Source organism: Tyto alba, unplaced genomic scaffold, assembly GCF_018691265.1.
Source record: "Tyto alba isolate M040663 unplaced genomic scaffold, T.alba_DEE_v4.0 Super-Scaffold_26, whole genome shotgun sequence".
Classification (NCBI taxonomy): domain Eukaryota; kingdom Metazoa; phylum Chordata; class Aves; order Strigiformes; family Tytonidae; genus Tyto; species Tyto alba.
Window position 1 is genome coordinate 23897136 of NW_024881300.1, and position 14716 is coordinate 23911851.

The following is a 14716-nucleotide window of genomic DNA, read 5'->3' on the forward strand; positions in this document are numbered from 1 at the left end:
TACTGAGGACTCCAGAGCTGGACGCAGTAGTCCAGGTGGAATAGCACCAGAGTAGAGTAGAAGGAGAGAATCCCCTCCCTCAACCTTCCGGCCATGCTTCTCTTGATGCAGTCCAGGACACGGTCGGCTTTCCGAGCTGTGAGCGCACATTGCTGGCTCGTACTCAGTTTTTCATCCACCAGTTCCCCTGAGTCCTTCTCTGCACAGCTGCTCTCAGTCCCTTCATCCCCCAGCCTGTATTGATGGTGGGGGTTTCCCCAGTCCAGGTGCATGACCTTGCACTTGGCCTTGTCAAACCTCATGAGGTTCACATGGGCTCACTTCTAGAGCTTGTTTAGGTCCCTCTGAATGGCATCCTGTCACTCAGGCATGTCAACTGTACCACTCGGCTGTATAGTAAAATTGTTTTTTCACATACTTGGTCCTGTGATGACCTTACAATATCCACAGAATTTTTACTTGGAAAGGACATGTATGTTTATATAACTACATGTAATACAAGACTGTTTTCTTGTGTTTTGGTTTTGTTTGTTTTAAGAGCTGCTCATGCTTGTGCATGTTTTAATCTGAACTCCTTACCAATGATTTCTCTATCTGTAATAACTCATGTACGAATTATACCTTCCAGTTCTCCAGCTCTCCGGTCTCCTGTTTGTATCATTCCTTCTCCTTAGGTGCCCTTTCCTTACATGCTATGCTTTTGTCACCTAGGTCTGTTTTCCAGAGCCCATGGCATTTGCTTCTCTGTTGATAGCCTGTGGGCAGGCATAGCTCTTCTGATGAGATTGAGTATCTCTAAAGCAATTGGTTTTGGAACCTATAAATAGCTCCTTGTTTCCTCCTTGTATCATCATCCACATTCTAAAGGTTGAGAAGCTGTACAGCGTCTAGTAAATAACATAAGCAGCTGTAGAGTGTCTAGTAAATGTGATGTATAACAGGTAAAGAAATGACAGCACTGCCTGTTTGTGACAGGAATTTTTATTGTACTTGTTTGTTAATTGAGAAAGAGGAACATATTAGCTCAATTCAACACGATCAGCATCTTGCTCCTTCTTAAGATAAGCTAGCAAATCCAGTGTTCCCAACACTAATTTAATGGTTTTATTTTTCTGAAACTAACACCTCAAAACAGAATAAATGCATATTCTTCATGTTTTAGTAGCCCAACTACTTTGCTTTATTATTTAATCACTGTTATCAAACGTATCGCCCAAAGCAGTGAGGCTCTGGGAATTCATAGCCATGAGAAAAAAAATACACAAAAACAACAAAACTTTTTTTTTGATAATTTAACAGTCTAATAAAACAAGACCTATCAATATATTAAGAAATAAATCCAGTTACAAATGCATGTATATAGAAGGAACTTCTGTGGATGTCAGAACAGAAAATGATCAGCTATTTACAAGATACACAGCAGGATGGTATAGTAGCCAAGACCCACCATTCAGAAACCAAATGTGTTCTCTCCACTGTAGGCAACATACAAGAATCCATCCTCATCCTTTTCCTTCTCATAAAGTTGTCCCATAGTTAAGCTTGAAGGGGGAAAAAAGAGAAACTGTTTGCTTGGATCATGACAGTTGCAAATGGTAAGTTACAACCTCACACAAACAAGGATGAAGAAAAGCTAAAACTTGTAAGTCTGTGTGTAAATTAACAAAAAAAAAAAAAAAAAAAAAAAAGAGGCTATATAAAAAGCAGTTGACTCCTGAGTTAGCAAAATGATCCTGGGCTCTCTGCAGAGTGTCTAGGTTTTTGTTACTTCTTCACAAACGCATTTGTCAGAACGCTTCCTTATTTTATTGGAAATTAGTCACTGAATGTATTTCAGGTTCTGAATCATCTGTTATTGATGCTGTGACTAATACTGGGATCGATAGCCCTGATAGCACCTTGCTTGCATGCAGCTGCATTACTGTTTTTCTTCTAGTGTGAGCAACCTTATTTCTCCCCCCACCCAGTGTAGTCATGAACGTTCAGCTGGTCTCAAGCCTATCAGACTTGCACTTTTTGGACTGTTTCTCTGAGGTCCCAGTTCATTTCGGGAGTAAAAACTTTGTTTTCCATGTTGTTAAAAAGTGATGACTTAGTGCTAGTACCAAAACATGTGGGCAATAAATTACAAGTTAGCCAGAAACTAGTGCTTTTTCAGTGGACAAGATTTTAAATGTTTGATCAAATTAAAATTTTCTTAAACTGAATACACGTGGCCCTCCACAGTCAAAGCAGTTCTGGTCTTTACGGCAATGTCCGTATTTTGAAAACAAAAAGAAACCCAAGTAACTACTTGGCCAGTACAACTGCTCCAACCATCTATCTACAGGTGAAACGGGCACTTGCCATCAGTCAGTTGCACAAATGAGACCTCCTCAGCTCACCTTTCTCTGACTTCCTGAGACTGAGAAAAGGCTAGTGAACTGAAAGATGCGCACTGAATGTGCATAACAGGGAAAACGATCATGGCTTTTTACCCAAGAGAGGAGCTGGGAAGAGTTGCAGGCAGTACTTGAAATGGCAGGGAATTGGTGAGTAATAAATAAACATCTGGATTAGGAGAGAAGGATGTGAAGAGTTAAGGGTCTATGTAATAAACTCAGTCTATGAGAGGAGCAGAGCCATTAACAGATGAGATTTTTGTTTATCTGTTAAAAAGTTACCATTTTTGGATTAATATTGAAGGTTCAAGACCCTATTTTTCCACCAGAGATGTGACATCCCATCATGAACAAGTGAGATGAGACAATGTGCCCTTTTTCTTTTCTGTTCCTAGCAGTTCTACAGCATTGTTAAGAAGATAACATATAGGCATTCCTAATATTCTTAGAAGAAAGCAAGCAGAAGAGGGTTCTCACAGGTCCCTATTGTGTATCACAAAGTAAATAAAAATATTCCTGACTGAGTCTGGACAGGTTACCTGGAGGGGCTATTGCTGTTACACAGGTAAGGATTAATAATAATATATCTAAGACACATAACATCATGACGTGCTATTTCCTCAAATACTATTAAAGTATCTCATATAAAAAGCAGTTGTAGTAGCTGCTTCTGCTATATATTATTCTGTATGTAGCAGACTACAATGAAACTTACTCCTATATAAAAGCAATGTGAAAAACCCTTCTACAGTAATTTTGCATTTTGTTTTTAGAGAGGAAAGTAAGTAATTTTTAAAACAAGTAACAGCAACTAGTCTGTAATGTCATAATATCTTTATGAGCTGACAGGTTAATGTTTTTTTCAGAATAATTTATGGTGTTTGCTTTTCAGTATTTAACATGCAACACTTTTGTTACATTGAGCATGATTTATTTTTTTGGCATTGATGATGTAAATGTTCTTGCACTCAATTAAAGATACTTTAGTAACTCCAGAGCTCACCCTCTTGCTATGGGAGGAAATCGTAATGTATTTTTCAGTCACCTTTCCTTTCAGCCTAGCTATAGCAGTAAGATGTTTATCAAACTTGTGAGGAACAAAACCTATCACAGTGAGATTACGATGTAACTAAACACCTCCTGAAATCACCAAATAAGCCTCAAATAAGGGGCTTACTATCCTTCTGATACGTACAGGCTTCCTGAAAAGGTTCTGAATAGCAAACGAATAGCCTCTCACCTGGACTGTGGGACAGTCTTGTCTACAAAGAGGAATATTGCTTTCTCAGATGGCAGCTGAATCCTCTTCCTGATGATCCACATGAACTGGGCCACGGTGATGTCAGATGGAACTAAGTACTTCCTCTTGTCAATATCAACAATCTGAGATCCTGAGACCTTCTCCACTATGACCTGTAAAGTGCAGGTGTGAAGGTCAGGCTTTTCAGGATTGGTATGAAAATGGTATGAATTTGGTAAATTGCTCGCTGGTATAGGCTTACAACAGTGAGCAGAGGGGAGGAACAAAAAGATTTCTTGACCACAACCACGTGAGAGGTAGGACTGGCTCAGCACTGTAAAACCTGATTTAACAACTGCAATGAAACCTACATTCATATACACAATGGCTCAAAACTTCCTATGCCCAAGGTTGATAATCATGGGGTAAAAAGATGCAATATACCCAAAAGAATCTTGTGACAGGAAAGTATATGCCTATTTTAATACTGCAGTGTGGACCCCAAGTTGAACGTGAGCCAGCACTGTGCCCTGGCAGGAAAGAAGACTAATGGTATCCTGGGCTGCGTTCAGCAAAGTAATGCCAGCAGGTCCAGGGAGGTGATCTTTCCTCTGTCCTGGCACCGGTGAGGCCACACCTGGAGTGCTGTGTCCAGTTCTGGGCTCCTTGGTACAAGAGAGACATGGACATACTGGAGAGAGCCCAACAAAGGGCCTCGAAGATATTTCAGGGACTGGAGCATCTCTCCTGTGAGGAAAGGCTGGGAGAGCTGGGACTGTGTTCAGCCTAGAGAAGAGAAGGCTCGGAGGAGGATCTTATCAATGGTATAAATACCTGAAGAGAAGGTGCAAGGAAAATGGAGCTAGGCTGTTTTCGGTGGTGCCCAGGGGCAGGACAAGAGGCAGTGGGCACAGACGGAAACACAGGGGGTTCCCTCTGAACATCAGGAAACACCTTCTTACCGTGCGAGTGACAGAGCGCTGGCAGAGGTTGCCCAGAGAGGCTGTGGAGTCTCCCACTTTGGAGGTGGCCCTGCTTTAGCAGGGAGGGGTTAGACCAGATGATCTCTGGAGGTCCCTTCCCACTTCAGCTGTTCTGCGATTCTGTGATTTATTCATACCGGTACAGTAACATCCTATTGTGTTTAAATACGGCTAGTTTTCAAAATGTTCTGAAGTTCCCCATGTGCACTATCCGAAAATAGTGTATTCTGTGACAGAAGCTTGGGGGGCGGGGGCAGAGAGGAACTGGTGTCTGCTGAGACCTTCAAAGCACAGGCAGATTGAAAACTTCAAGTTTAGGAGTGGCTTGTCTGCACTACTTCCCTTAAACTAATTGGTGATTGAAGTAAGGAGTCCAGGATGTCTGTCTTCTCACTTACTCCAGTTGATAGTAACAAACCGAGGAATCCATTTAACTATATTTCTTCCTTGCCCCATTCAGCTGTAGTGGAGTAATGAAAAATTCAAGTAGTCTTCAGTGCTGGTACCTGATCAATGTCAGGTGATCTGAGGAAGTGCATCCCCTTTGTACAGATGCTGCTTACATTGGTTTTGTCACTATCACAATGTAAAAAGAAAGCAGAATACAACAGAATAGTTGAGTTGCAAGGGACCTACCACAGTCATCTAGTCTAACTGCCTAACTACTTAAGGGCTGACCAAAAATTAAAGCATGTTATTAAGGGCATTGTTCAAATGCCTCTTAAACACTGATAGGCATGGAGCATTGACCACCTCCAGGAAGCCTGTTCCAGGGTTTGACCACCCTCTCGGTAAAGCAGTGCTTCCCCCTGTCAAGCCTGAACCTCTCCTGATGCAGCTTTGAACCATTCCCATGCCTCCTGTCACTGGATACCATAGAGAAGAGATAAGCACCTCCCTCTCCATATCCCTTCCTAAGGAAGCTGTAAAGAATGATGAGGCCACCCCTCAGCCTCCTCCAAACTAGACAAACTCAGAGTCCTTAGCTGCTCCTCAGAAGACGTGGAAGTATGAGCATCACTGCTTGAAATCTCACGTTACATAGAATTCTAGTTTGCAACAGCCATGCCCTATCCTCTTTTAAATCCTCACATGACTAAATAAAATCCCACAATACGACGAAATACAGCTTTAATATACACATCGCCTCCACCCTTCCAATTTAACTGTCTTCTTTAAACAACATCCCAAGTTGCTCCTAGCAGATGAGAGAACCAACTGCCTTGATACGGCATATAGCAAAAGAAAAAAAGGAAGAAATATTATAAATAAATTTCTGTAACGTGGAAGCTAAAAAATCAATATTTAGGTAAATAGGAGGGAGAACCACCAGTCTAGTATCTAATCTGCCATTTCACCTGTTGTGCAGAAGCCAGAGATGCCAAAATGGCTCTTAGGCTTCCATCTAGAGCATCAGAGTATTCATTATGACTTTTTTTTTTTTTTTTCCCTGAAGTCTTTCATATTAATCTGTGCAGCATACTGTACCATCGCACAACACGTACCGGTATGTCAGAAACTCATGCTAAGTAGAGGCACACGCATACCTCAGGTAACTCATCGCAGAGTTGAAGAAGCCACGTTTATCTGAATACAGTCAAAACTCTGATAGTTGCAGTGTGAACTGTGGTATAATGCAAGGTTCTAGTTGGGCATAGACCACATACTCATTTTTTTTACAGTGCTTTGCAGTACTGCTTTTGATATCCATACTCTGCATTTCTATAATTAATCTGGCAATGATTACTGACTTCCCACAGCTAGCCACCAAGCACTTCAGCCAGGCTCACCAATGCCTCAAGGAAAATAAATGAAGCACGGCTGCAGTATGCTCTGGATTATCAGTTGGCCTGCCAAGGATGCCAGCTGATCACTTCACCAAATCACCAGAAAGGTGCTGTGATGTGATTTTTGTCTGTGTGCCTCTGCTGTACCAGACTTATACTGCCAGATAATCCAGCAATGTAGGCAGCTGATTTAAAAAACCGTAAGACTACAGCTGCAGTTCAGAATGTGACAAACAACAGTGTTTGCATGGGGGGATTCACCACAGTAAGTCTGGTTATAGGTATGGAATACATGAGGGACAAACCACCTTCCTCATATAGCTAGGATGGAAGGTTGTCAAAATTTAAAGATTTTATGATCTTTCTTGGGATCAGGCACAGAATGAATTCTCAAGACACCAAAGGTATTTGTTGGGATATAATGGCCGTTAGAAGAAACCATGACACCGATAAACCATAAAGATGCCTGAAAAGTGCTTAGACAGCCAGGTGCTCTCGCTTGTCGATATGCACTGGGGTAGAGGGGGGAATGTTAGATGAGTTAGGTGTGTCTGGAGACTCTTTAAAACATGTAAGAACGCAAAAGGTAAGGTGAGTTTACTTAGTAGGATCTGATCAAAGAAGAGAGGTTAAGATGGAAACAGCTTATCCACCTTTGCCTCTAGATACTCAGATGAAGCTGGCTTGGTTACTCACCGGGACACGGTCAGGGTATTTGGCTCGGATTTTTGCCGACTCGACACATCTGTGCTCTGTGAACAAAACTCGCAATTAGTCACTGCATAGTGATAGTACCGCCCGTGTCCTAGGCAGAGAGGGCAGCGGCCGCAGGAACGGAAGCCCGCGGGGATGGCGACCGTCTTGCCCCCTCCAGAGGGGGTCTCCAGCTGTTCAGGGAGGCCGTCCCCGGGCATCGCGCCACCCTTTGGCGAGGGCCGCGGGTGGCTGTCTGCCCAGAGGTAAGACGACCGGCTCGGGGAGCCGACCGGGGCACACAGAGTCGGGAGGCCCCGGGGCCGATGGCGACACAGGAGACGGAGGGCGGCGGGGCCGCCGGCGCGCGGCGCCTGGCCCGGGCCCACCCTTACCCAGCGCGTGGTCCTCCTTGAACATCCACTTCATGGTGCAGACCGACGGGAAGCGGAGCCGGCGGCGGCGAGGCCCGTGTGCGGTCGGGCGGGGGCTCGTGCCGGGCGGCCGGGCCTGTCGCTGTCACGGTCCCCGTCACAACAACAACAGCCCCGGCTCGGCAGGCGGGACTTCCGGCTAGCCGGTTTCCTAGCAACCACTCAAAGCGCAGCGGTTCCGGCCGGGGGATCGAGGGGTGGGGCGGTAGCATCCGGCCGTGCGGTCACCTGGCGGTGCGAGGCCGCACGTGGGCCCCGCCCGAGGCGTTCTAAGGTGCATCGTGCGTTCCGTCGCTGTGGCGGCTGCCCTCGTCTCCGTCCCGCTGCCGTTCCCGGGCGCTCTTCCGCAGTCGTCGGTCTCGGAATGCAGCGGAACACGCTCATTGGCTGGCGCGCCCGTTCCCCTTCGGCGCCCTGACGTGCTAATAGGCGCGGCGTCCCGTCAGTCAGGCGGTCTGCCGTTGCCACGGCGAGGCCGCGGGCTGCGACGGACGGGTCGCGATGGCCGGCGTGGAACTGTTCTCACACCCTGCGCTCCACACGCGCTACCGGGCCGGACTCTGCTCCGCCGCGGCGCTGGCGCTGTTGCTCATCACGGTGCTCACCTACGTGCCGCCGCTGCTAGTGGCCTACCGGAGCCACGGTGAGCGCCGCTCATCCCCGTGCGGCGCGGCGCGGCCCGGCCCGGCCCGACGCGGCGCCGTCCTGAGGCCTCGCGCTGTCTCTGCCTGCAGGTTTCTGGCTGAAGCAGAGTGCGTATCTGGAGCAGCCCACGGTGCGGTTCCGGTACGAGGTGCTCTTTGTGGCCACCGTCGGGCCAGGGCCGGGCAACTTCTTGGCGTGGAGCACGTTCCCAGCGTTCAACAGGCTCCAGGAGGACCGGCTGCGAGTCCCACTCCTGTCGGTAGGCCTGCCCGGGGCGGGCCCGGCAGCGGTGGTGGGAAGCGGGGCAGGAGAGTGGGACCGGGGGAACGGCAGCGGGCCGGTGGTGTGAGTGTTGGCGGTGCTTGTGAGCGGACGGCTTATCGGCAGCATGTATAATCTCGTACCTCCCAGTAAAATTCACTTGGGACAAGTGATTTTGAACCAGACCAGTTTTACTCCCTCTCAGTGTTACAGAATCATAGACTCATTTAGGTTGGAAGAGACCCTTAGGATGGTCACGTCGAACCACAAAACTCCAAGTCTAAACTGAACCGTGTTTCTGTGTGCCACTGGTGGTGTGCACGAACACATCGGTTTACTTTCCTCAAATTAGTCATGATTCCCCCCTCCCTGCCATATGGCTTATCATGATCTGAAGTTTGCAGAGGTTGCTGGGTAGCCTCTGTTTTTTAAAGCAGGTATGTGCTTACACAGCACATAGCCTCTGCCCTGCAACCATTGTTCCTACTGGGATTCAATGGTAGCAGTTATTTTGCTGACTGTTATCAGTCCTGTTATGCTTGGAAATAGGTGAAGTCCTGGGCATTTGTGGCACAAAAGCGTAGCAAGCCTTGGCTCGCAACCAGGAATTGACATTAAGAGGCAGGCTGCAATGGCAAGCAGGAGAAGCTTGGTCATCAGTCACACAGTTGCACAGGATGTGGCAAAGATTTCAGCACTAAGGCAATCTTTGTAGCATGCAGGGGAGATGGTTGGAACAGCATAGAGCAGAAGAGACCTTGAGTCTGATGAGCTTTTCCTCCCTGAGGGGCATATGAGACATTGTATAACAGACAAAATTGCAGGCTTCTTGCTTGTCTCTAGTCCTGTGCCTGTGAAGTCAAGCAGCTTTTGATTGTTTTCCTAACTGTGCAGTTTATTTGCTTCCTTAGTATGAGTATGCTGCAGTTATGGAGGTCCCCTGCGATTTTACCTTTTTTGGTTTTCTTTCTACCAGGAGTACCTGTCTTTAAAAAGATATTACTGATTCTTTTAGACTAGAGAAGAAGACAAAAATCTAGATGGCAAAATGGATCAGCTGCATTTTAAATTGGAACTTCCGCTACAACCTACAGAGCATGTAGTTGGTGTTCAGCTGATTCTACTCTTTTCCTACCAGCTTTATGTAAGCATTTTTAGTTTTATTTGTTGTGACACACAGATCCAGTGTAATATTCCAGTAGTGGTTATGGAAAGGATGAAAGAACCTTTCAACGTTTAAATTCCTATCTAAAAGATTTATTTTACTAACAAAGACTTAATTTTCTCCTCCTCTGCCGGATCATTCCTAGTCTAGCTCTGTTGCATATTTTGATATGTTTTGTTTGATTTTTTTTTTTTTAATGTTTTTTTTTAAAGCTGTGTCTTCTCTTGGGCTGTAGGGCAGCATAGATGACAGGGATGCACAACAGTGGATGTCTGTGGGTGGCATCAGGAAATGACTGAGAGTCTTGCAGTAGGCAGAAGGATGTGCATTCTTACATACTGCTGTGTCTTGACATAACCTGTTACTTTTCTGAGGTGGAGGGGCAGGCTGTTGCAGCAGCCTAAAAGTTCATAGATTTTGTTTACTTAACAGCTCTTAAAGCAATGTTAGTCATCTGCCAGGATCTTCTGTATCTTGTAACTGGGAGGGGGAAGACGGTTTTTATAGGGAGACGGGAAAATAAAATTCTGCCACCATTGTATTTCAGGTAGCAGTGCAATTAATACCTAAAACAGTGAATAAAACACTAGTGCACAGAGAACCCATGGATGCATCTGAAAGGAGCAGTTGCTCTGGTGGATGCAGCCGCACAGACAAGAAGTTGTTTTACTAGGGAGATTAGGCTTAGTTTATCCAGGAGACTTTTGCTGATTGCAGATGGACAAGCTTAGCAAGCATGGCTGTGTGGTATAGAAAACATTCTTAAACCTGAGGCCCAAAGTAAAGGCCTAACAGTTCTACGTTGTGCTGAAGCACTGTCAGTGGTTAGTATCATAGAGAATGCTGATATTCACAGTACTTTTGTTTTGCAGTAAATGTGAAAATTTTCCTTCAGACTGAGTGGTTGATAAGGGCTACGGAACTTTCTTGTTTGGTTCTTATTGCAGAGCAGGAGTCCTTAGCTGGCTTTGACTGCCAAGTATTTTAAAGTGTGTCTCCAATGAGTATGTTTAGTCGTCTTGCTGCTTTTCACATGTTGTGGCAAGTCAAATAATTCTGTCATTGGACACAGACTGCTGGACTTCATTGACTTTTCTGTGGAACTTGGTTTGATTTATAAAGGTAGTTCACTAACGACCAGGGTAGTTTACTTAAAAAAAAGTAATTCATATTACTTATTTGGTGTTCCCTTGTTTAGACGAATGTAACAAACTGAAACCTGGGAGTCAGAAAAAAATCAAATCCATGCAGAAAATCTGTAGATACAAAGAGGTAGAAAAGTGTGTTGTGTTTCCGTGCATCCCTAAATTCTCTTTTCTTGTGTTCATCATTTCAGAGGATGTCAACATTTGTGATGCAGAGCATGGCTTTTCTTCAGTTTTTTTCTCCTGTGCCAGGGTCTCAGCTCTATGTGAACGGAGACCTGAAATTGAACCAGAGGCAATTACTTAACCATTGTGGACTGGATACCAGATACAATGTGAGGAAACTTTTTTTTCTTCCCCATCAATTTCTCCCCTTCTTTATCACCCTAGCAGCAAAGGAGACAGCCTAATTATTTGCACTCCTGCACAGAGTGGACCCTAGAACTTTGGAACTGGTGTTTTCTTGTTAGGCTGAAAGGTGGAAGAGGTTATTCTGCCAAGATGTTCAGTCTGATGTTTATGTGCATTCCCTCAAGGGCATGGTAACTTTGCTCAAGAAACTTGGTAGAATGACTTTCTTGATAATGCAGGTATCTCCTTGTTGTAACAGGTGTCTGTGGTCAATGGCACGAGTCCTTTTGCGAATGACTATGATCTAACAAACATCATTGCATCATACTGGGATAGAAATGGTAAGCCTGAATGTATAGCTGCAAATTTCAGGACAGCAGTAGTTAGTATATTAGCAGCGGTTCTCTGGGGATTTGAATTCTGTATTAAGACTGAAAAGCCCCTTAACCTGGATGTTTTCTTTCCCATTTTAGTGACAACAGTCTTTTCAGATCCCAACCCTGTTTGGATGACTGGAAGAGCTACAGATACACCATTTATCATTAACGCTACTATTCATTACCCAGTGGAAGTTATCTTATATCCTTTGAAAACTGCATAAACTGTAACATAACTGGGTTGCATTATTTGGACCTTCACATATAGGCCAAATGAATACTGTTTTCTTCTAGACTTGTTGCTAAACTTTTCCTTTGTTAGCTAAGCAAATGCCGTAATTCTGGAGTTAACTGGATACCTGTTTCTCCAGATGGTTCTGCTTGCATAACCACTTTTTGTCTTTCTCTACCGGGAACCTGTGTGGCTTTTCAGCCTTACTAACTTGGCCTTTAAGGCAGTTTCTTAGCCATTCATTAATATCCTCAGTAAGTCTTTCTTTGCTCTTGTACCACCTGGTGTCCCAATCTGTCATGGATGGCACTATTAAAGCATGATGCTGTATTCTGTGACCTAAGGCAAATCATTAGAAATCTGTATGCAAGGTAAGCTCACCAAATAATAACGCCCCCTGCCCCCGCAGTGGATGTGGCAACTCTGTTACATGTGCAGACAGACCTGAAATTTTCTTGTCTACAAAATAATTCTTCATTCCTTACACTCTTTACTGATTTTCTCAGAGAAGATCAAGCTTGCGTTTAAAAATATCTGTATGGAGCACACCTTGTATGAGGTTTGTTTACCTGTCTGAGTATTACCAATAACTACTTTCTGATGAGTCAGGGTTGAAATAAGCACTTTTCACACAATTGGTTTAAATGTCTTCTAGGGCAGACAATCTCTGCAGCTTTTGTTATATACTGCCGTAAAAGGCTTTTAGGGGTTCCATGGCTCAAAGGCTTTGCATTTGCCACACAAACTGAAGTCTAACAAGTTTTGTGCCTTTCCACCTCTGAGTTCCTTTGTTTAGTTATTGCAGTGGTAGTATCAGAAGCTTCTTCATTAACAATCCTTGACTTTCTTTAAATATCAGCCAGGATTTTGGGAAATTATTAAATTTGCCTGGATCCAGTATGTCAGCATTCTCCTTATCTTTCTTTGGGTATTTGGTAGGATTAAAATGTTTGTGTTCCAGAATCAGGTCTTGACTACGACTCAAATATCACCAGTTCTGCCGCCGTCTCCAGTACTGTCCTACAAACAGCACCAGTGCTGAGGAGATGCCTGAGAACACTTTAAAGAAATGCAGTTCAAGGATACCTACTTTTATTCTCAATATGCTTTTTACTTCAGAAGATCAGAATTTTGTAAGTGTGTTCCAAGTATGTTCTGTTCATGCTTCCGTTTGAAATACATGTTCATTCATCTGGTTCTCTGGGAACACTGTTTTGGGACTGAAAATTTTAATATTTTTGACAGTTAAAGAACCTCGAGCGGGTCCAGAGGAGGCCACGAAGGTTATCGGGGGCTGAAGTATCTCCCCTACAAGGACAGGATGAGAGTTGGGGTTGCTCAGCCTAGAGAAGACAAGGCTCTGAGGAGACTTCATAGCAGCATTCCAGTACTTAAACGGGGCCTACATGAAAGATGGGGAGGGACTCTTTGTCAGGGACTGCAGGGATAGAACAAGGGGTAGCGGCTTTGAACTGAAAGAGGGTAGATTTAGATTAGATGTAAGGAAGAAATTCTTTACTGTGAGGGTGCTGAGACACTGGAACAGGTTACCCAGAGAAGCTGTGGTTGCTACCCTCCCTGGAAGTGTTCAAGGCCAGGTTGGATGGGGCTTTGAGCGACTTGGTCTAGTGGAAGGGGTCCTTGCCCATGGCAGGAGGGTTGAAACTAGATGACCTTTAAGGTCCCTTTCAACCCAAACCATTCTATGATTCTGTGGTGATTTTTTTTTTTGTTTTGTTTTGGTTTGGTTTTGGAACTGGAATATGCTTCAGTAACCATTAGAAGGCAACGAGACTGCTTTTGCATGATCTTAATTTTGCTCAACCTGGAAGACTGAAAATAATATGCTAACAACATAAGCCATTTTTACTGTCTTGTGAATTAATTCACTGCTGAGTTAGAGGTCTGTCAAGTGCTATGTGTACATGCATTTATGTGCCCTATGAAAGAAGAAAATACAAGGAATGTGAAAAAATGGATGGATGAGTTAAGGTCAGAGCTGCACTTCTGCAGCTGTGCCTGTAGATGCTAACTGGTTTAGTTATTGGATGATGGATAAATTCAAGGTTGATGTGAGAAACTGGGATCTGCATGATAGCGTATGAGAGGTTTTTACAATCATTTACTATTGGCATTATTACTGCAGCACAAGACCATTATTTGTAAATCAGGAGTAGTAAAAGAGAGAAGCCTGGTATTTATTTAAATAAAACTAACAAAACAAAAAACAAAAACAAAACAAAAAAAAAAACACACAAAAAACCCCAAACAAACAAAAGTAACAGAGAAGCTTCGGAGTTCCAAAACAAGTGAATAATTACTTTTGGAACTTAAATGATCACTTGGAACAGAAAAAAAAATAAATAAAATACAGTCTTTCATTGCTCAGCAGGTGATTATGTCCCTTATTTTTGATGGGGGTGTGGGTGGTAGGGAAGATTATTTAACTTTATTTTCTATTTCTGGGCTTACTGCTTATGCCAGACAAGCTTACAAGGGAAGACAGCAAAATTTCTATTATGTTTCCAGTTTTGCAGTTAAAATTTAATTCTAGCAAAGCAGTGTTACGGCAGGAGACAGTCTAAAACAATTCTAGATGCTAGTTAACAAAATTCTGAGTGTATTTGGTTCTCTTGAACTCTTAAGACCTGGTGCAGCTATGAAATGTGAAAATGTAACTTTTATAGCAGTACCCCACCTTTTGGCCATTGTCTTCTAGAATTCAACATCCTGGCAGTTTAGAGACCTGCCTATTCATTTGTCTTTTCTCCTTCTCAAAACAGCCAACTTTTAAAATAAGCTTAAATAGAAGTTTGAAACTTTGTACTCTCGCAACTTGCATTTCTCCCAAGTTTTACATGCTGGATGGACTCTAGCCTACTCTTCAATGCAAGTGAAACATTCACGTAGGGAGCCGTGTCTTGGTTATTCAACACACTTTTAGTGCGTGTGAAAATTATGTACTTAGATGTGAATTGTAAATTATTGCAAGGAGCATTTGCTGTATATACATATATATGTC

The 14716-nt window shown here is 43.9% G+C and overlaps 3 protein-coding genes across 5 annotated transcripts in view; 2 read left to right on the forward strand and 1 right to left on the reverse strand.

The window, feature by feature from the left end:
- Positions 1-3615, forward strand: part of ADAT1 (adenosine deaminase tRNA specific 1) — a 33484-nt gene extending 29869 nt beyond the window's left edge. The window contains exon 12 of the mRNA XM_042797351.1: positions 2330-3615. Coding sequence (XP_042653285.1) covers positions 2330-2394 — 65 coding nt within the window. The 3' untranslated portion in view covers positions 2395-3615. The remainder of the gene's footprint in view (positions 1-2329) is intronic.
- Positions 966-7650, reverse strand: GABARAPL2 (GABA type A receptor associated protein like 2). The gene is made up of 4 exons (XM_042797364.1): positions 7480-7650; positions 7088-7143; positions 3622-3794; positions 966-1541 (listed from the first exon to the last, which is right to left on the reverse strand). Exons 1-4 carry the CDS (start codon positions 7511-7513, stop codon positions 1451-1453), a joined length of 354 nt encoding a protein of 117 aa, XP_042653298.1. The 5' UTR covers positions 7514-7650; the 3' UTR covers positions 966-1450.
- Positions 7651-7788: 138 nt separating this feature from the next.
- TMEM231 (transmembrane protein 231) lies at positions 7789-13262 on the forward strand. Of its 3 annotated transcripts, XR_004405528.2 has the most exons (8): positions 7789-8161; positions 8253-8422; positions 9440-9568; positions 10926-11069; positions 11345-11426; positions 11559-11664; positions 12547-12827; positions 12940-13262. XR_004405528.2 is itself a non-coding variant. In XM_032981762.2 (7 exons), the coding sequence occupies exons 1-7, from the start codon at positions 8020-8022 to the stop codon at positions 12734-12736; spliced, it is 963 nt and encodes a 320-aa protein (XP_032837653.2). In that variant the 5' UTR covers positions 7789-8019; the 3' UTR covers positions 12737-12901. The 3 variants fall into 3 exon arrangements, 2 of the variants coding, with proteins under 2 accessions (XP_032837653.2, XP_032837656.2); XM_032981762.2 differs by lacking the exon at positions 12940-13262 and having other exon boundaries at positions 12547-12901; XM_032981765.2 differs by lacking the exons at positions 9440-9568; positions 12940-13262 and having other exon boundaries at positions 12547-12901.
- Positions 13263-14716: the final 1454 nt, after the last annotated feature.